Consider the following 15,631-nt stretch of genomic DNA (forward strand, 5'->3'; position numbering starts at 1 on the left):
TACATCAAAATTCAACACTCTTTCATGATAAAAACATTCAGCAAAGTAGGAACAGAAGGGAATTTCCTTAATGTGATTAAGGGAATTTATGAAAAATCCACAGTTAATATCATAATCAATGGTGAAAGACTGAAAGCTTTCCTCCCAAGGAAAGGAATTCTTGTTCCTAAGATCAGTAACAAGACAAGGATGCCCATTTTCACTATAGTTATTCAACATTATGCTGGAAGTCTAGCCAGGGCAAGTAGGCAAGAAAAGAAATAAAAGGTATCCAAACTGCAAAAGAAGAAGTAAAACTCTATTTACAGATGGTGTAATTCTATATGTAGAAATCCCATAGAATCTACAAAAAAAAAAAAAAATACTAGCACTAAAAAATGAATTCAGCATAGGTGCAGGGTATAAGGTCAACACAAAAATCAGTTGTGTTTCTACATACCAGCAATAAACAATCCAAAAATGAAATTAAGAAACAATTCCACTTATAATACCATCCAAAAGAATAAAACACTCGGAAATAAACTTGACCAAGGAAGCAAAAGAAAAAGCCAGAGGCAAAAAAACTGAAATCAAAGATACAGAGAACAGACTGATGATTCACAAAGGTAGGGGATGGGGGTGGGTGAAATGGGTGAAGGCGGTGAAAAGGTATAAATTTCCAGTTATAAGATAAAATAAGCTCTGAGGATGTAATGCACAGCAGGTAACTATATTTAAAAACATTATTTTCAATTAAAGGAAAAAAAAGAAGAAAGGAGGCAAAAGACTTGTACACTAAAACTACAAAACTGAAAGAAATTAAAGAAGACATAAATGAATGGAATGACATTTTATGTTAACAGACTGGAAGACTTGATATCAAGATGTGAATGCTACCCAAAGGGATCTATAGATTCAATGCTGTCCCGATCAAAATCCCAACTTTTTTACAAAAAAACCCAGAAAACCTATCTTAAAAATTATTAACCTCAGGAGACCCCGAACAGCCAAAATAATCATGAAAAAGAAGAATATAGTTGGAGGTCTCACCCTTCCTGATTTCAAAACTTACTACAAAGCTACAGGTATCAAAATACTTGTGGTACTGGCATAAAGACAGACATATAGACCAACGGAATAGAATACAGATCCCAGAAACAAACCCTTGCATATATGGTCACGTGATTTTTGACCAGGGAGCCAAGATCATTCAATGGGGAAAAGACAGTTTTTCAACAAATGTTGTTCAGAAAACTGGACATCCACATGCAAAAGAATGAAGACAGACCATTACCTTACACCACATATAAAAATTAACTTGACATAGATCAAAGACCTAAATGTTAAGAGTTAATACTTATAAAACCCTTAGAATAAAATGGGAAAAGGCTTTATGACATTGCATTCAGCAATGATTTCTTGCATATTACACTAAAAAGTACAGGCAACAAAAGAAAAAAATAGATTGGAATTCATCAAAATTAAAAATTGTGTACATCAAAGGATGCTATCAACAGAGTGAAAAGGCAACCCACGGACTGGGAGAAAATATTTACCGGTCATATACCTGTTAAGGGATTACTATTCCTAATTTAATTTCTGTTCTACCTTCTGATATATAGGCAGTATGATTTACCTTTGTGTCTTTTTGCCACCAAACCGAACCTCTTCTCTTAAAAGAGAGAAATGTGCTTCATGACTTGTTAATCCAAGCATAATCTGTTGAAAAATGATGAAGAAATGTTTCTATTCTCTCATTTTTTATAGCATCGGGTTCACAAGAGCAAGCAAAAAACATTTCTATATACAGAACATGCTTACTTAAGGAAAATAATTCATTAGCAAATTAAATGTATAAATATCAAAATATGATACATCTACAGGTTATAAATTGGGTAAATTCTGTGTACCTTTCTAAGAAAAAAATGTTCACTTTAGACTCACATAACTTTTATAACCACCCCACTGTACCCCCATAAAAAAATCCCAAAAATGTTCTCTTGGTTTTTACACCTTTCCACTTGCCATGGAGGAATGGGTAAGGAATTAGGGCAACAGCATTTCCATGACACAAGGATACAGGACTCTTCTGGAGGCCAAGATACCTTTAGTATGTGAAAACTCAGAAAAAACTGGAAAAGGATATTTTCAGTTAATATTCTCACATAGTATTCTAATCCCCAAAGTAAGTCAAATAGTCTAGTGAGCCATATCAACCAATCGCAATGTATATTGTTTATTTTCATTTAATCCTGATTCAAAGAAAATAAAACATTTATGAAGCAATCAGGGAAATGAGAATACTAAATTGTTATTTATATATTAAACAGTGATTTGTTAATTTTTGTTTTATGTGGGATATCACTGGGGTTATCATTTTTAATATTCTCCATCATGAAATATTTATAGATTAAATAATACATGTCATATACTTCAAGAATACAGGGGATGGGCTTCCCTCATGGCACAGTGGTTAAGAATCTGCCTGCCAATGCAGGGGACACGGGTTCGAGCCCTGGTCCGGGAAGATCCCACATGCCCTGGAGCAACTAAGCCCGTGCGCCACAACTACTGAGCCCACGTGCTACAACTACTGAAGCCCACGTGCCTAGAGCCCGTGCTCTGCAACAAGAGAAGCCACCGCAATGAGAAGCCCGCACACTGCAACGAAGAGTAGCCCCCACTCGCCGCAACTAGAGAAAGCCCACGCGCAGCAACGAAGACCAACGCAGCCAAAAAATAAATAAATACATAAATTTATTTAAAAAAAAGAAAAAAAGTCTTAAAAAAAAAAAGAATCCAGGGGAGGAGAAGGAAGGAGACAGATGATTAGGGAAAGGAGCTGAAGGTTACTGAAGACAGATGAAGGACACAAGGAGGTTCATTATGTTCTCTCCTTTACATCTGTTTATATTTGCAAATTTCTGTAATAGAAAGTTAAAACAAAAAGAGTCTAGCAAACTTGGGTTATGGAGTCATCAGATCAGGTGGTATTAAAAATTGTGTATTAAGAACGAGGGTAAAAAGGGCCCTCTACCCTGATGTCAGCAGAGTATTCATAGCATTAGGGTCAGTCAGGTGTGATCACTAACTATAGAGATCTGTTGATCATAAACTATGGCAAAAGAACTCCTTTCCAAATGTTTTAGAACTTTGGTAATAGCAGAAGTAACAATCATTATTATATCTCTGATATTTGTTCCCATAGCCATAAATCTTCTTAAATGTTTTTTTCATTTTTCATTTTTTTTTTTGGCTGCGTTTGGTCTTCATGGCCGTGCGTGGGCTTTCTCTAATTGTCGCGAGTGGGGGCTACTCTTTGTTGCGGTGCGTGGGCTTCTCATTGTGGTGACTTCTCGTTGTGGAGCACAGGCTCTAGGTGCGTGGGCTTCAGTAGCTGTGACACACGAGCTCTAGAGCTCAGGCTCAGTAGTTGTGGCTCGCGGGCTCTAGAGCACAGGCTCAGTAGTTGTGGCGCACGGGCTTAGTTGCTCCACGGCATGTGGGATCTTCCCAGACCAGGGCTCGAACCCGTGTCTCCTGCATTGGCAGGCGGATTCTTAACCACTGCCCCACCAGAGAAGCCCAGAAATCTTCTTTAATTAAGACCAAGTTTCCTAGATATTTTAACTACAATGGCATAAGATTAGAATACAATAAACATTATACCTACCAAGTCAGCATCTAAGCCATAAAGACAGTGTCTGGTGTTTGGATCATGATCTGGCTTTGCCTTCTCGGATCTGATAAATTCCATGATTTTATGTTCTCCTTCTCCAGGAGTCTAAATATAATGTTTAAAAAAAATGTGGTAATATGCTATATTTCTCAAGATTAAATTTAAAAAACTCTTTAAATAAAATAAGATAATAACCTCATGGCCTGAGAAATAGATGGTAACTCCTTGCCACGACTTGTCCGTAGAAATTTTCATATTTACAAAATACTTCAGATGTTCGTGTAACCTGGCCATGAATTCAGTTCCTAAAAATAAAAGGTTTTTAAAAATTTAATCTGAGAGAGATATAAAAACAGTGAGTTCCCAGTGACAACATGAAATTGGATCTGGGTATCCAGGGAATAGCTAGGTATAAGATCTCCCAAGGAGGTCGAAAGCTCTCTTGCTTATCTTGAAAAGCGAGTAATGTTGTATCTTTCCCAACCAAATATCACAACTATTTCCAATTTTACCAGGCACCCCAAAATGAAGTTAATGTCAGATGGGGAAATTCAAAGAAGGTTACTGTTGCCTCAGGACTATGCTTCAAATATTTTCACACAAGGGCAGGGTTTCAACACTCCAACAAACTTCAATTTCTCTGCTGGATTCTAAAGTTTTTTGTTTTTTTTTTTAAGGCATGTAGCTTCAATAAGATTGCCAATAACAACAACTATTATCATTACTATTTTTAACCTGAAAAATTACTATTAATCTGGAAACTGAGTCTACAATGATTATGTTTCAGGAAAAGCCAAGATAGTCAATAGTCAAAGGCAATAAGTCTTAAACTGTATAATGATAAAACTGGTTATTAAATTGGGCAATGTGTCATTAGGGGACTTAATGAAAGAGAAAACTACCATAGTAAAAATTAATGAGATAGTACGATTATAAGATTTTTTTCAATGTAAAGAATTATAATGATGTTAGACAAAACTCTAGGAAGGGCAGACTGTGCTGTTGCATTTAAGATTAAACTTGTAATACTGATAAATTAATTCTTCCTTAAAGTCACAGAAATCTTAACAGCCTCTGAGAAGAAGAGTAAGCACTCTAGACGAGGAAAGTGGGTTTCTTCTCCTGAATACAAGCTAGCTCTATGAACTTGGGTGAACCACAACCTCATTGAGTCAGCTTTCATACAAATAAATGGCAGGAGTAGGACTGATCTTGTAAGTTCCTTCTAGGTCAGGAATTTTGTGCATCTGGGAGAGTCCTGTCCATAGGTGCCCTTATCAGCATCTGTAAATCCCTACAGTGGGTCTCCATAGGGGCATTTATGACCAAGGTGACCAAACCATCTCATGAAGAAACATAACTGGGAAAATAGAGCAAATATAATCCTAAGGACAAAATAAATAGAGGTTAGAAAAGAGAAATAAATTTACACTTACATTTTAAATCTGCCAGAATTTTTCTCTCAGTGAATTTACCTGGTGTAATGCAGTTGGAATCAAATCTGGCCTCTGTAGGAAGAGTTTCTCCTTTTTCTATTGCCTTTTTAATTTTGTCTTCTGCCTCCTTTGCTGACCTTAAATGTTAAGGGGGAAAAGAAGTGCTCAACTTTCTGGAAAAAATAGAGATCTCTACATAAAGTAAACGGTTATTTAGAAGTTTTTGTAACTAAAATACTAATTCATCAATTTTAAGTTCAAAACATATAAGTTTTGAAATGTCTATAATCAATAAAGATGAGCCTCAGAATTGTTTCTTTTCATTTAAAGAACTGAGTTTTTCAGCTAGGGACTACAGAAGTAGAACATTATAACAGTATAAAACTGACAAAGAATGTTACAAATACTTATTATAAAGTAATTCTTTTCTAATCACAAATATACAGCATATTAGTTCTAGAAATAATTTCAAAAGTATAGCATAAACATTCATTATACACACTACATTTAATAATATCAAATAAGTACATCATTAAAATGATCTCTAAGAATATTATATAAAAATAATTATAAAATTGTAATGTATATCTTTGGGTTTCCTCATGAAAACATCTAAAGCGAAAGCCTAATAACATTAATGACATCAGTAGCCAAAATGATCTCATTTTTGAGGCAACAGGATTTACTAAGAAGAACATGATTTTTAGAGTCCGATAGACACAGGTTTGAATACTGGCATCCCAATTCCAATCTGGCTTCTCCAGTAACCCATGTGTGGCACACAAATATGCCACATGGCATACAAGTTAGGAAGTCCTGCTTTATGTACATTTTCTACAGCCTTGTTATTAGCTCTATCTACTGTGCCCTGTGGAATTCTATTTCTGCGATAAACAAACTCTTCTTCGTATTTAACCTCTCTCTCTTACCAACCTCTTCAATATAACAAAGACTCTGAAGATATCAACTCATTTGTAATCTCTCCAATGAAAGCCATTCTTTCCTCTTTTCTCCCCTTCCTTCTTTGACTGAAGAAATGATTATCCAATGTTACTATGTGACAAGTTCTTGGGATACAACAAAAAAGAAATGATTCCTCTTCTCGGAATTTACACTCTAGTGGGGAGATAGAAATTAAACAGCCATAATGTCTAACGTAGCTGCAATATAGAGAATGTTTGGGACAGGGGCAAGGCAAAACTATTAAAGTAATCTAGGTAGAAGATTATGGTGGCCTAGGCTGACAGTAGCAGTAAAGATGAAAAGAAGTAAGTAGATATGACTTAGATGTGAGGAATAAGGAAGAGAGAGAAGTCCAATTACTCTTGGACTTTGGAGTTGAGCAGCTATTTACATGATGTTATTCACGGAAACATAGAAGGAAGGCAGATTTGAGGCAAAGATGAGTTCAGTTCTGAATATATTAAGCCTGAAATGTATCTATGGTATCCAGAGGAGGCATTTAGCAGGCATTTGGATGTATACAAGCTCTGGAAAGAGACATCCACCAGAAAGATAAGTTTGGGAGTCATCAGTACAGATTCAGTACTTAAAGTCATTGGATAAGATATCTTAGGACCCAGGACGGAACCTTAAGAAACATCAATATTTGAGACAAAGCAGAGGAAGAGAATATAACAAGGAGATTAAGAAGGTACAGTCAGAAAGAATTCCCTGGTGTACAGTGGTTAGAACTTGGCACTTCCACTGCCGGGGCCCAGGTTCAATCCCCGGTCATAGAGTATAGTTTCCTGAAGGTCATGGGAAGGAAGTTCAAGAAAGAAATAATGGTCAACACTGCTAAATACCAGAGATAAATGAAGTAATATAAAGACAGAATTATTCTCTAGATTTAGCCCCTTTAAGGAGTCTATTAATAATCTTGTGAGGAAGTTTCAGTGGCATGGTGGGGATGAAAGACAGATGGCAGCAGATTTAAAAGATGGCAGAGATGCGAAGTGATGAGGATTAAAGATTATGAGCGAAGAAAACAGTCGCCATGGAGAATGAGGAAAAGCTGACTGGGGGATTTGGAGGAAACATGGCACACTCGATGCCGCCACAGTACCGAGCGAACGCTTGTGGTGGTTAGGGTCAACTGGCCCTCGACGCCCATTCCTCTCTCCTAGTCTGTCTTCTGATACTGGAGAGGTTGGAAGACAGCTATAAAAAAATTAAATTCTCAGGCTTCCCTGCAGCTAGGCTTCTGGATATGACTTAGCTTCTTAACCTCTGGATCAGAGCTAAAGGAATATATTCCTAGAACTACCTGTTCTGGTCAGGGCCTCTGAACTCCTCACCTTCCTGAATGTTGCAGTAGTGATGCCATCAGTGGGTGAGTTCTATGGTGTTGTTCTGGAAGTCATTCTTAAAGGCTAACCTAAATGCACAACCTTTTGGCTTTTACAATGACTTTTATAAGCACCCAATTCTCTGTATTATACTTCTTTCTGCTCAGAATAGTTAAATTTCTATTACCTGCAACTGACTGACACAGTGGGCTTATATAACCCTTTCTCAACACTAGATTATCTAGCCCAGCAGCGTCCCAAAACTAGTTTAACAAATACCAGGGGAATCTGGTAAACATAGTTTCCAGGGCCTAGTTTTTAGAGGTTCAGATTAAGTAAGTCTTGGGTTGTACTTGAGAATCTAAATTTTAGTAAGAGATGGCCCTTGTCTTCAAGGATTTCACAGTTCCAATATCTTCAGTATCTTTTCTCTTTTGATATTTAAATTAGTAGAGTTTACCATCCTCTACCCATTCTCACTGCTAGCCTTCTCCAAGGTACTCTCCCACCTTCCTTGATGATTTCCACATCTGATTCATAGGTGCCCTTTCTACTTCTTTACCTGCCATTGTGATGAAAGGAAAGGATCTATTAGGCTAATGACCTATCAAACTCACTAGACTCAGGGTTTCTTTCCTTCAGTTCCAACAACCCTCTTAACTTTACTCCTGTTACTCATAACAAGGACACTGCATGTTTTCATTGTTATTTAGAAATATTCCACAGGTCCAGGATTTTGACTTTAAAATCCTCTCTGTATACAACTCCTTTTCAACCTTTTGCTTCTACTACCCAAGTTGTACACTGGGCTGATAATATCTCGAGTGTCCTAACTCAGTTCTCTTCTCATACTCTATCCATCCCCTTCTAATCTAATTTGCCTTTCTACCCAGTGGGGACCCATGTTCAAGCAGGGTCAGCATCTAAGCCCAGGGTCAAATTAAATGTCAGTGATATTCTCATTAGAACAATCTCTCAGTTCACTCTGCAGTTCCACAGCTCAGGACAAAATACTCTAGGAACTTTCTCTACTACTACCATTTCCAAATTACCAAGTTTTAGGAAGTCTGAAAAATTTGTGACACAGAACAACAGAGTAACTTTATACAACCCATCATATACGTTGAGAAATGACACCTCATTTGAATTCCTAATTCATTTACTTGATTGATAAAACATGACATTGTAAGTCTGAGATACTCCCACTTCTGGGGGGAAATTTAAGCAGAAAAGAAACGTGAATGGGAGATGCACTGTGTTAAGTCAACTACCTTTGAAGTAATATATTTTATTAATCTAAATAGTATTCTAAAATAAACCATAAATGTTTACCTAAAACGCCTCCCACGCTGCTGGTTCATCTTTGCTCGAGGAGCCACACCGTCAACGGCCATGAAGAACACTTTCCTAGGTTTAATAATGCGAAACAACACCTCCAAGTAGTGAAAAATATCAGTAAAGATTTTATCATCTGAAATTCTGAAGTGAACATCATCATCATTAGGATGGGAACATTGATGTATAATACCATTCATATCCAGGTATAAGTTATCAAATTCAGGAATCTAAAAAACAAAGAAAAATGATCAAGATCATTATTATAATCAAACACAGATACCTAGACATCTGATCAAAAGCAGGATATAGGGGTTTATTCTTATATAAAAATTGAGTAAACAATCACAGTTGAATAAAGAGAGTAAACAGGAGGAATAAGTAAGACAGAGACATATTATGTGGTTACATTATGCACCAAAAGCTTGATCACATTTACTGTCAGGAAATTATCTACTTATTTAAGATAAGCTCAGAAAACACCAAATAAAGCTCTTGGTTGATTTGGTACTCAAAATATTAGTTTCCTTTCTTCCTACAATTTGACATTAACTCCTCAAAGCCTCAATTTCCTCTATAAATGAGTAACATAATGCCCATTTATATCAAAAGGCTATTTGTACACGGTCATTAAAAGGTTTTACAAGTGATTTAAAGCCTTATTGTATATCTGGTTTCACTGAAACAGAATCATTAATTTGGTTATATTAACTTAAAAAGCTTAGATTATGCCAAGAAATTTAGGAAACTTTGAAAACGGATTTGTTTTTTATAGGTGGATTAAATAGTTTCTAAACTTTGGCTAACAGGCATCTACTTTTATAGAAAGGCCTTCATGGTTCTGACTCTGATTGACGTTTCCTCTATTTAAATGTCTGTGAACAAGTACTGGGAACACTACTGAAACAAATATAAACTAACAAGGAACTAAAATGGGCACAACTTAATATCTAGTGTAATTAAGGGATCTGAGAGTAGTCTGCCTTACATACTAATTGAAGAAAAGTATTTTGAATTTTCAAACATAAAAACATAATGGGCATTTTTGTATAAACTTAATGAAAACTATCTCTGAAACAATTATTCAAATTTTACCATATGCATAGGTAACAATACATTTTCCTGTTATTGAGAAAATAACATGCCTTTGAGTTTTAGGAGTAAAAAGTTTTGGTCTTTGAATCAATGAACACTGTAAAAATACATTTATAAAACACCTATTTACATAGGATTGGACTAAGTAAAAAAAATTTAAATGCCCTTAGTGAGTATTAGACTCGAATGAAATGACAACTGTGATCATGAGGTTTTAAATGTACATTCAAGATTTACTGTTTGTTTCAAGAAATCTAAAAACCTCGATCAAAATCTCAATGTGATTTTCTTTTTTGAGGGGGTGGGGTTACTTTACAAAATGATTACAAAGTTTCCTTAGGAGAATAAACATGTAAGAGAGCATATTAAAGGGAGCGTAATGAAGGAAAACCTGCCCTATATGGTATTTTTATTATAAAATAGACAGTTTAATTGAACCAAATAGTTTAGAAGTAGTCCAAATGTACACAGAAATTTAGTATATAAGAGACATTTCAAATCAGTGAAAGAAAGGGATGGGGCACCTAGGTAACTACTTGGAACCAAAACTGTATTTCACCTTATAACAAAATAAATTCCAGAAGGATTAGAAATTTTAATGTGAGAAATGTAAGTAAAACAATTATACACAAATATTTTGGCAATTTTCACGTGGGAAAGTTAGAAATCATAAATCAAACAAATGATGGAGTTGGCTACCTAAAAATGTATTTTTAAAATCTTGTAGGGAAAAAACAGTGCCATAAACAAGCCCAACTGAAAATGACAAAATGCAGGAAAATACTTGCAAATTAGGACCAAGTCAACATTCCTAATGTACAGAACAACCCTCAAATATCAAGTAAGAAAAAGAGCATATGTTAAAAGTAAGTATGGAAAATGCAAAGCAATTCAAAAGAAGAAACACAAAAGTCTAAATGATATGAAAAAAATGTTCAACATTCCCAAATTTCTAATTAAAATGATACATCATCTTCCCCATCATGTTAGCAAAGATTAGAAAGATGGATGTTACCCAATATTGGTAAGGATTTGGAGAAATGCATATTTCATGTTATTAAAAGGAATAGCTGGCATTTATTAGGTGCCAAACATTGGGCTAAACACATTCATTCTCTCACTTAATTATGGTAACAATCTTAAAAGAGAGATATTTCGATTCCCATTTTATATTAGAGGAAAATCACAGGGCTAAAAGGGAGAGAGGTGGCATAGACATATACCCAATAGTCTCGGATGGGAATATAAACTGGTGTAACTAATATGAAAATATATATCAAAATTTGAGGTGTGAACATCTTTTGTGTGTGTGTGTGTGTGTGTGTGTGTGTGTGTGTGTGTGTGTGTGTGTATGTGCACATCTGTGACCCAGGACTTCTACTATTGGAAATTTATCCTGAGAAATAATCAGAAATGTGCACAAAGACACAAGTACAAGATTATTCATGGCAGTATTGCTCGGAAAAGATAAAAAATTATATTATGTAACAAATGGGAAAAGAATTTGAAAAAGGATATGTGTCAATATATGTGTAACTGAATCACTTTGCTGTACACCTGAAACTAACACAACATTGTTAATCAACTATACTCCAATATAAAATAAAAAGTTAAAAAAAAGAAAAGATAAAAAATGAAAACAATGCCTAATAATATAGAAAATTGATAATGGTACATCCACACAAGGGAATACTACAAAGCAATTAGAAATTATAATATAGATTCATATTTGGCATGGGATAATGTACATAATACATATGGTCAAGTGACAAAAGTAGTTTATAAAACAGCAGGTAAATTATTATCCCACTTATTGAAAATATTTATCTACATATGTATCTGCACAGAAACTGGACCATAGTGTATGGGCAATTTGTGGTTTCTTAGAATGGTAAATGTTATTGGTCAGAGGGTTTAATTCTTTTCCCCCATCTACCTCCAGTAACCTAGGACATTGAGTAAGCATATAGTAGACGTGCAACTTCCCCTTGGATTTTCTGTATTAGGCTTTGTTTTTTGTTTGTTTGCTATTTTATAATCTTTCTGTAATTTCCACATTCTGGTCTAGTCTATTGTCCTCAACTTTAAGGAAAGTGCTTTTTAAAAAAAATAATGTTTTGCTTGGTTTCATCCCTCCTCCCTCTCCTTTCCTTCCTTCCTTTCTCCCTATTTACTTATTTACTTAACTCCTTACACTCCCAAGCCTTCACTGAACAAGAAATATGCTAACAGTAAGATAAGACTGCACAAAGTATTATATATCTCCGTATTTTTGGATCCTATGGTACATAATTTTTATATTCAATACAGATTTATGAAATAACTATAATTTTATAGTCATAATATACTTCTACCAAACTACTGGACCACTTGAACTAGGCATCAAAAGTAGTTCTAGGTGTGTACACATTCAAACACCAATATAAGTCTTGTATATACTATCCATGTCAAGAATTCTCTAAAATAGGAATAGAGTTAAGCTCTACTATTTGTTTGTGTCACCTTTCTTTCTTTTTTCTAATATTACCAGCCACTGGTGCTTAATGCCTATTTCTATTAACTTATTTGAGGTTGCAAAATGGTGATATTCTATCACTTCTTTTTTTTATTAATTGTAATACTTTTATAAAGGGGATCATTCTGCCTCTTGGTTACCCAGTGGTACAGGAAAGGTTTTCAAAATTGGGAACTGTGGAGCTTCCCTGGTGGCTCAGTGCTTGAGAGTCCGCCTGCCGATGCAGGGGACACGGGTTCGTGACCCGGTCTGGGAATATCTCACATGCCACGGAGCGGCTGGGCCCGTGAGCCATGGCCGCTGAGCCTGTGCGTCCGGAGCCTGTGCTCCGCAACGGGAGAGGCCACAACAGTGAGAGGCCCACGTACCGCAAAAAATAAATAAATAAATAAAATAAAAGACCCTTTAATTAGGTATTTATCATATCACACACACGAGTTTCAGAAAAACAATATTAATATTACCACTAATATGATTAATGGTAATATAATTTTTTTTGCATAACTTTTCCCCATTCTCTCTTACTCCCATTTATTTAATAGTTGTGCTATCTAAACATTGTCAGAACACATAGCCATCATATACTAAACTCTCTCTTCACTCTCATTTTGATTTTGTTCTACAGGAAATTATATTTAATGTTCACCACTGGTATTTATGTTGATATTTCCCCAGTCCTTTTGATTGTCTGAAGCTCATTCTCTAGCAGATTCCTCAAGAAAGTGCTCAAAGGAACAATATTGCCTGACTTCTACACTGATCATTTGACCAGCTTATCGTTTATACTTAAAAGTCAGTTGAGGGCTTCCCTGGTGGTGCAGTGGTTGAGAATCTGCCTGCCAATGCAGGGGACACGGTCCTGGTCTGGGAAGTCCTGGTCTGGGAAGATCCCACATGCCATGAAGCAACTGGGACTGTGAGCCACAACTACTGAGCCTGCGCGTCTGGAGCCTGTGCTCCGCAACAAGAGAGGCCGCGACAGTGAGAGGCCCGCACACCGTGATGAAGAGTGGCCCCTACTCGCCACAACTAGAGAAAGCCCTCATACAGAAACGAAGACCCAACACAGCCAAAAATAATAAATAAATAAAATTAAAAAAAAAAAGTCAGTTGAGTATCTTTATGTTACTCCATTTTTTTCTGGCATAAAGCACTACTGTGAAAAACTATGATGGGAACCTGATTTTCTTTCCCTTACAAGTCATATGTTCCTTTCTTGTAGGTGACAAAAGCTTTTTTCTCTTTTTCTTTAAAGTCCATGAATTTAACTAGAACATGTCTTGATGTTGGTCATCTGAGTCAATATTCTTGGGTACATACATGGTATATTCTTTCAACATGGCTTCAATGGTTTTTTTTTAAATTTCAGGAAAGGTTTCTTTAATTATAGTTTTAGTATTTGTTCTGTTATATTGCTTTGAACCTTTTTATCTTCTAAAATTTTCTCTTATTTCCACCTTCTATTTTTTTCTTATGGCATCATTTGTTTTTGCCTTGCTACTACTTTAGGCTTCACTTCTGATGTGATTTTGCCATTTATGTCTAATTTTCTTTAGGTTCTGTCACCTTATTCCTGAGTTTTTGTAATTGATATATGTTGTTCTTTCATGTCTTATTTTCTTAGTGCCTTTAGCTCATTCTGAAATAGTAGGTTGTAGTTTTGGTCTGTTATGTGTGCATGTTTTTATTGCAAGCTTTTACTGTCTGTATGAATATTATTTTGTTCTCCTTTTCCCCCATAATAACTTTGTATACTATTTGACCTTGACACTTTTCTACCATTCATTTTTATGTAAACTTAATTTTCCTGAACTTTTGGAATGAGAAGGGGTTCAGGAAAGCTTTAACTTTACAAAGCTCCCTCTTCTGCTATTTTGGGGTAGTATTAAAAAATATGGTGGTTGGCTGGTTTGTTTTCTAAGATTTCTTGACTCTGTAACCCTCCCTCACTTTTATCTTGACCTTCATATCTCTCTTGTCCCCTTCCTGATAAAATCTTATTTCACTCCCAGCACTTTCTCCTTAGGGTGGGCTCTGCCTTAGAATGGTACCTTGCCAAGTCAGTTTTGTGGGTTCACAGGAGTTAGACTGCTCCTGCCCTTTAAAACCCCCCAGTTACAGCTACTGCTATCTAATAGGCCTGTAGAGTCTTAGTGAATATTCTGGAGTTCTGCTCTCAGGTTCATCAGATGTTGCCCCATTTCTCCTTCTTCCTCTTGCACACATGCCAATACCAACTGGGTCTAGAGGCTATCGGTAGTCTGTCCTCACCAAATTGTATCTTGGGGTTCATGGGGATACCCTGTCACATGGTTTTGTTGTAATTGTTCTATGGATTTTAAATTTAGCTATCTAGTTTCTCTTTCTGTTTTCAAATGAGGATTCAGAGAAACCAAAAACTATGCTATGTCACCACTGCCACCATCTTCCCAGAACCCACCCCTCCATCCAGTCCCTTTCCCCAAGGACTAGCTTTTGAACTGCTGTGACTTAGGAACTACCATGTTTTAAGTACTGCTTGAGAGAGTAGCTGGTGATTTCTTTTTGAAAGACATCACTTTGATGCACCAAGTTTTAAACCTATTGTTAGTGTTCGTGTCATAAAATTGCCTTAAAGCCATTATTTTTGTTCAGTAACAAAATTCCTCAAGATGGAGAAAATCCAAGATCCTTACACCAAACCACATTCTGTGCCAAAGAGTACAGAGTAAAAAGATTACTGAACAGATTGTGCATTGTCAAGTTAGTCTGAATTTTTCAATTTAGAGATAAAGTGCCTGATGCATGGCAGGTACTCAAATATTTGAGTGAAGGATCCAGGAAACGCCTAAGTTAGTTGTCACCATTTTTATCCTCTTCTCTAGAAAGAAATGTTTCTCTAAATCTAATTCAACCCATGCTTCAAATAAATTAAAGACAAACCACCATTCTGGAATTTTTGGTAAGCTTTTCCTCATATACCAAACCTGACTGGAATCCAACAACAAAGAATCCTTTCCAGAAGTTTAACCCCATCTTCATGCTTACAGTACTTTTTAAGAATAATAAACCATCATTTAATAGACAGCATGATGGTGTTCACTGTATTATTTCCCTCCATGTTAATACAATGCTATCCATCTCAACTAATTCAATTAGCTGTACAAATTTCAAAAATGACTTTGTGTGTGTGTGTGTGTGTGTGTGTGTGTGTGCGCCTCCATTCGGAGACAAAAATGACTTTTTTCTGTAAAATATAAAATGGGCAAAAGAGCTACCAAAACCATTAAATGTGACAAACACTAGACCCAAAGTCCACTTT

General features: G+C 35.9%; 1 protein-coding gene across 5 annotated transcripts in view; it reads right to left on the reverse strand.

Annotated features, from left to right (window-relative positions):
- XRN1 (5'-3' exoribonuclease 1) overlaps positions 1 to 15,631 on the reverse strand; it is a 101,470-nt gene that overhangs the window by 84,108 nt on the left and 1,731 nt on the right. For 4 of the 5 annotated variants that reach the window (XR_003006390.1, XM_024769039.1, XM_024769040.1 and 1 more), the window contains exons 2-6: positions 8,718 to 8,950; positions 5,134 to 5,231; positions 3,854 to 3,963; positions 3,653 to 3,763; positions 1,616 to 1,698 (exon numbers count right to left, since the gene is read on the reverse strand). Coding sequence is in view for 4 of the 5 variants with exons in the window: in XM_024769039.1 (XP_024624807.1) it covers positions 1,616 to 1,698; positions 3,653 to 3,763; positions 3,854 to 3,963; positions 5,134 to 5,231; positions 8,718 to 8,950 (635 nt within the window). In the remaining variant the exon portion in view is untranslated. The remainder of the gene's footprint in view (positions 1 to 1,615; positions 1,699 to 3,652; positions 3,764 to 3,853; positions 3,964 to 5,133; positions 5,232 to 8,717; positions 8,951 to 15,631) is intronic. The other variant, XM_024769041.1, reaches the window with a different exon arrangement.

This window comes from Neophocaena asiaeorientalis, unplaced genomic scaffold (assembly GCF_003031525.2).
Source record: "Neophocaena asiaeorientalis asiaeorientalis breed wild unplaced genomic scaffold, Neophocaena_asiaeorientalis_V1.1 scaffold118, whole genome shotgun sequence".
In the NCBI taxonomy this organism is placed as follows: domain Eukaryota; kingdom Metazoa; phylum Chordata; class Mammalia; order Artiodactyla; family Phocoenidae; genus Neophocaena; species Neophocaena asiaeorientalis.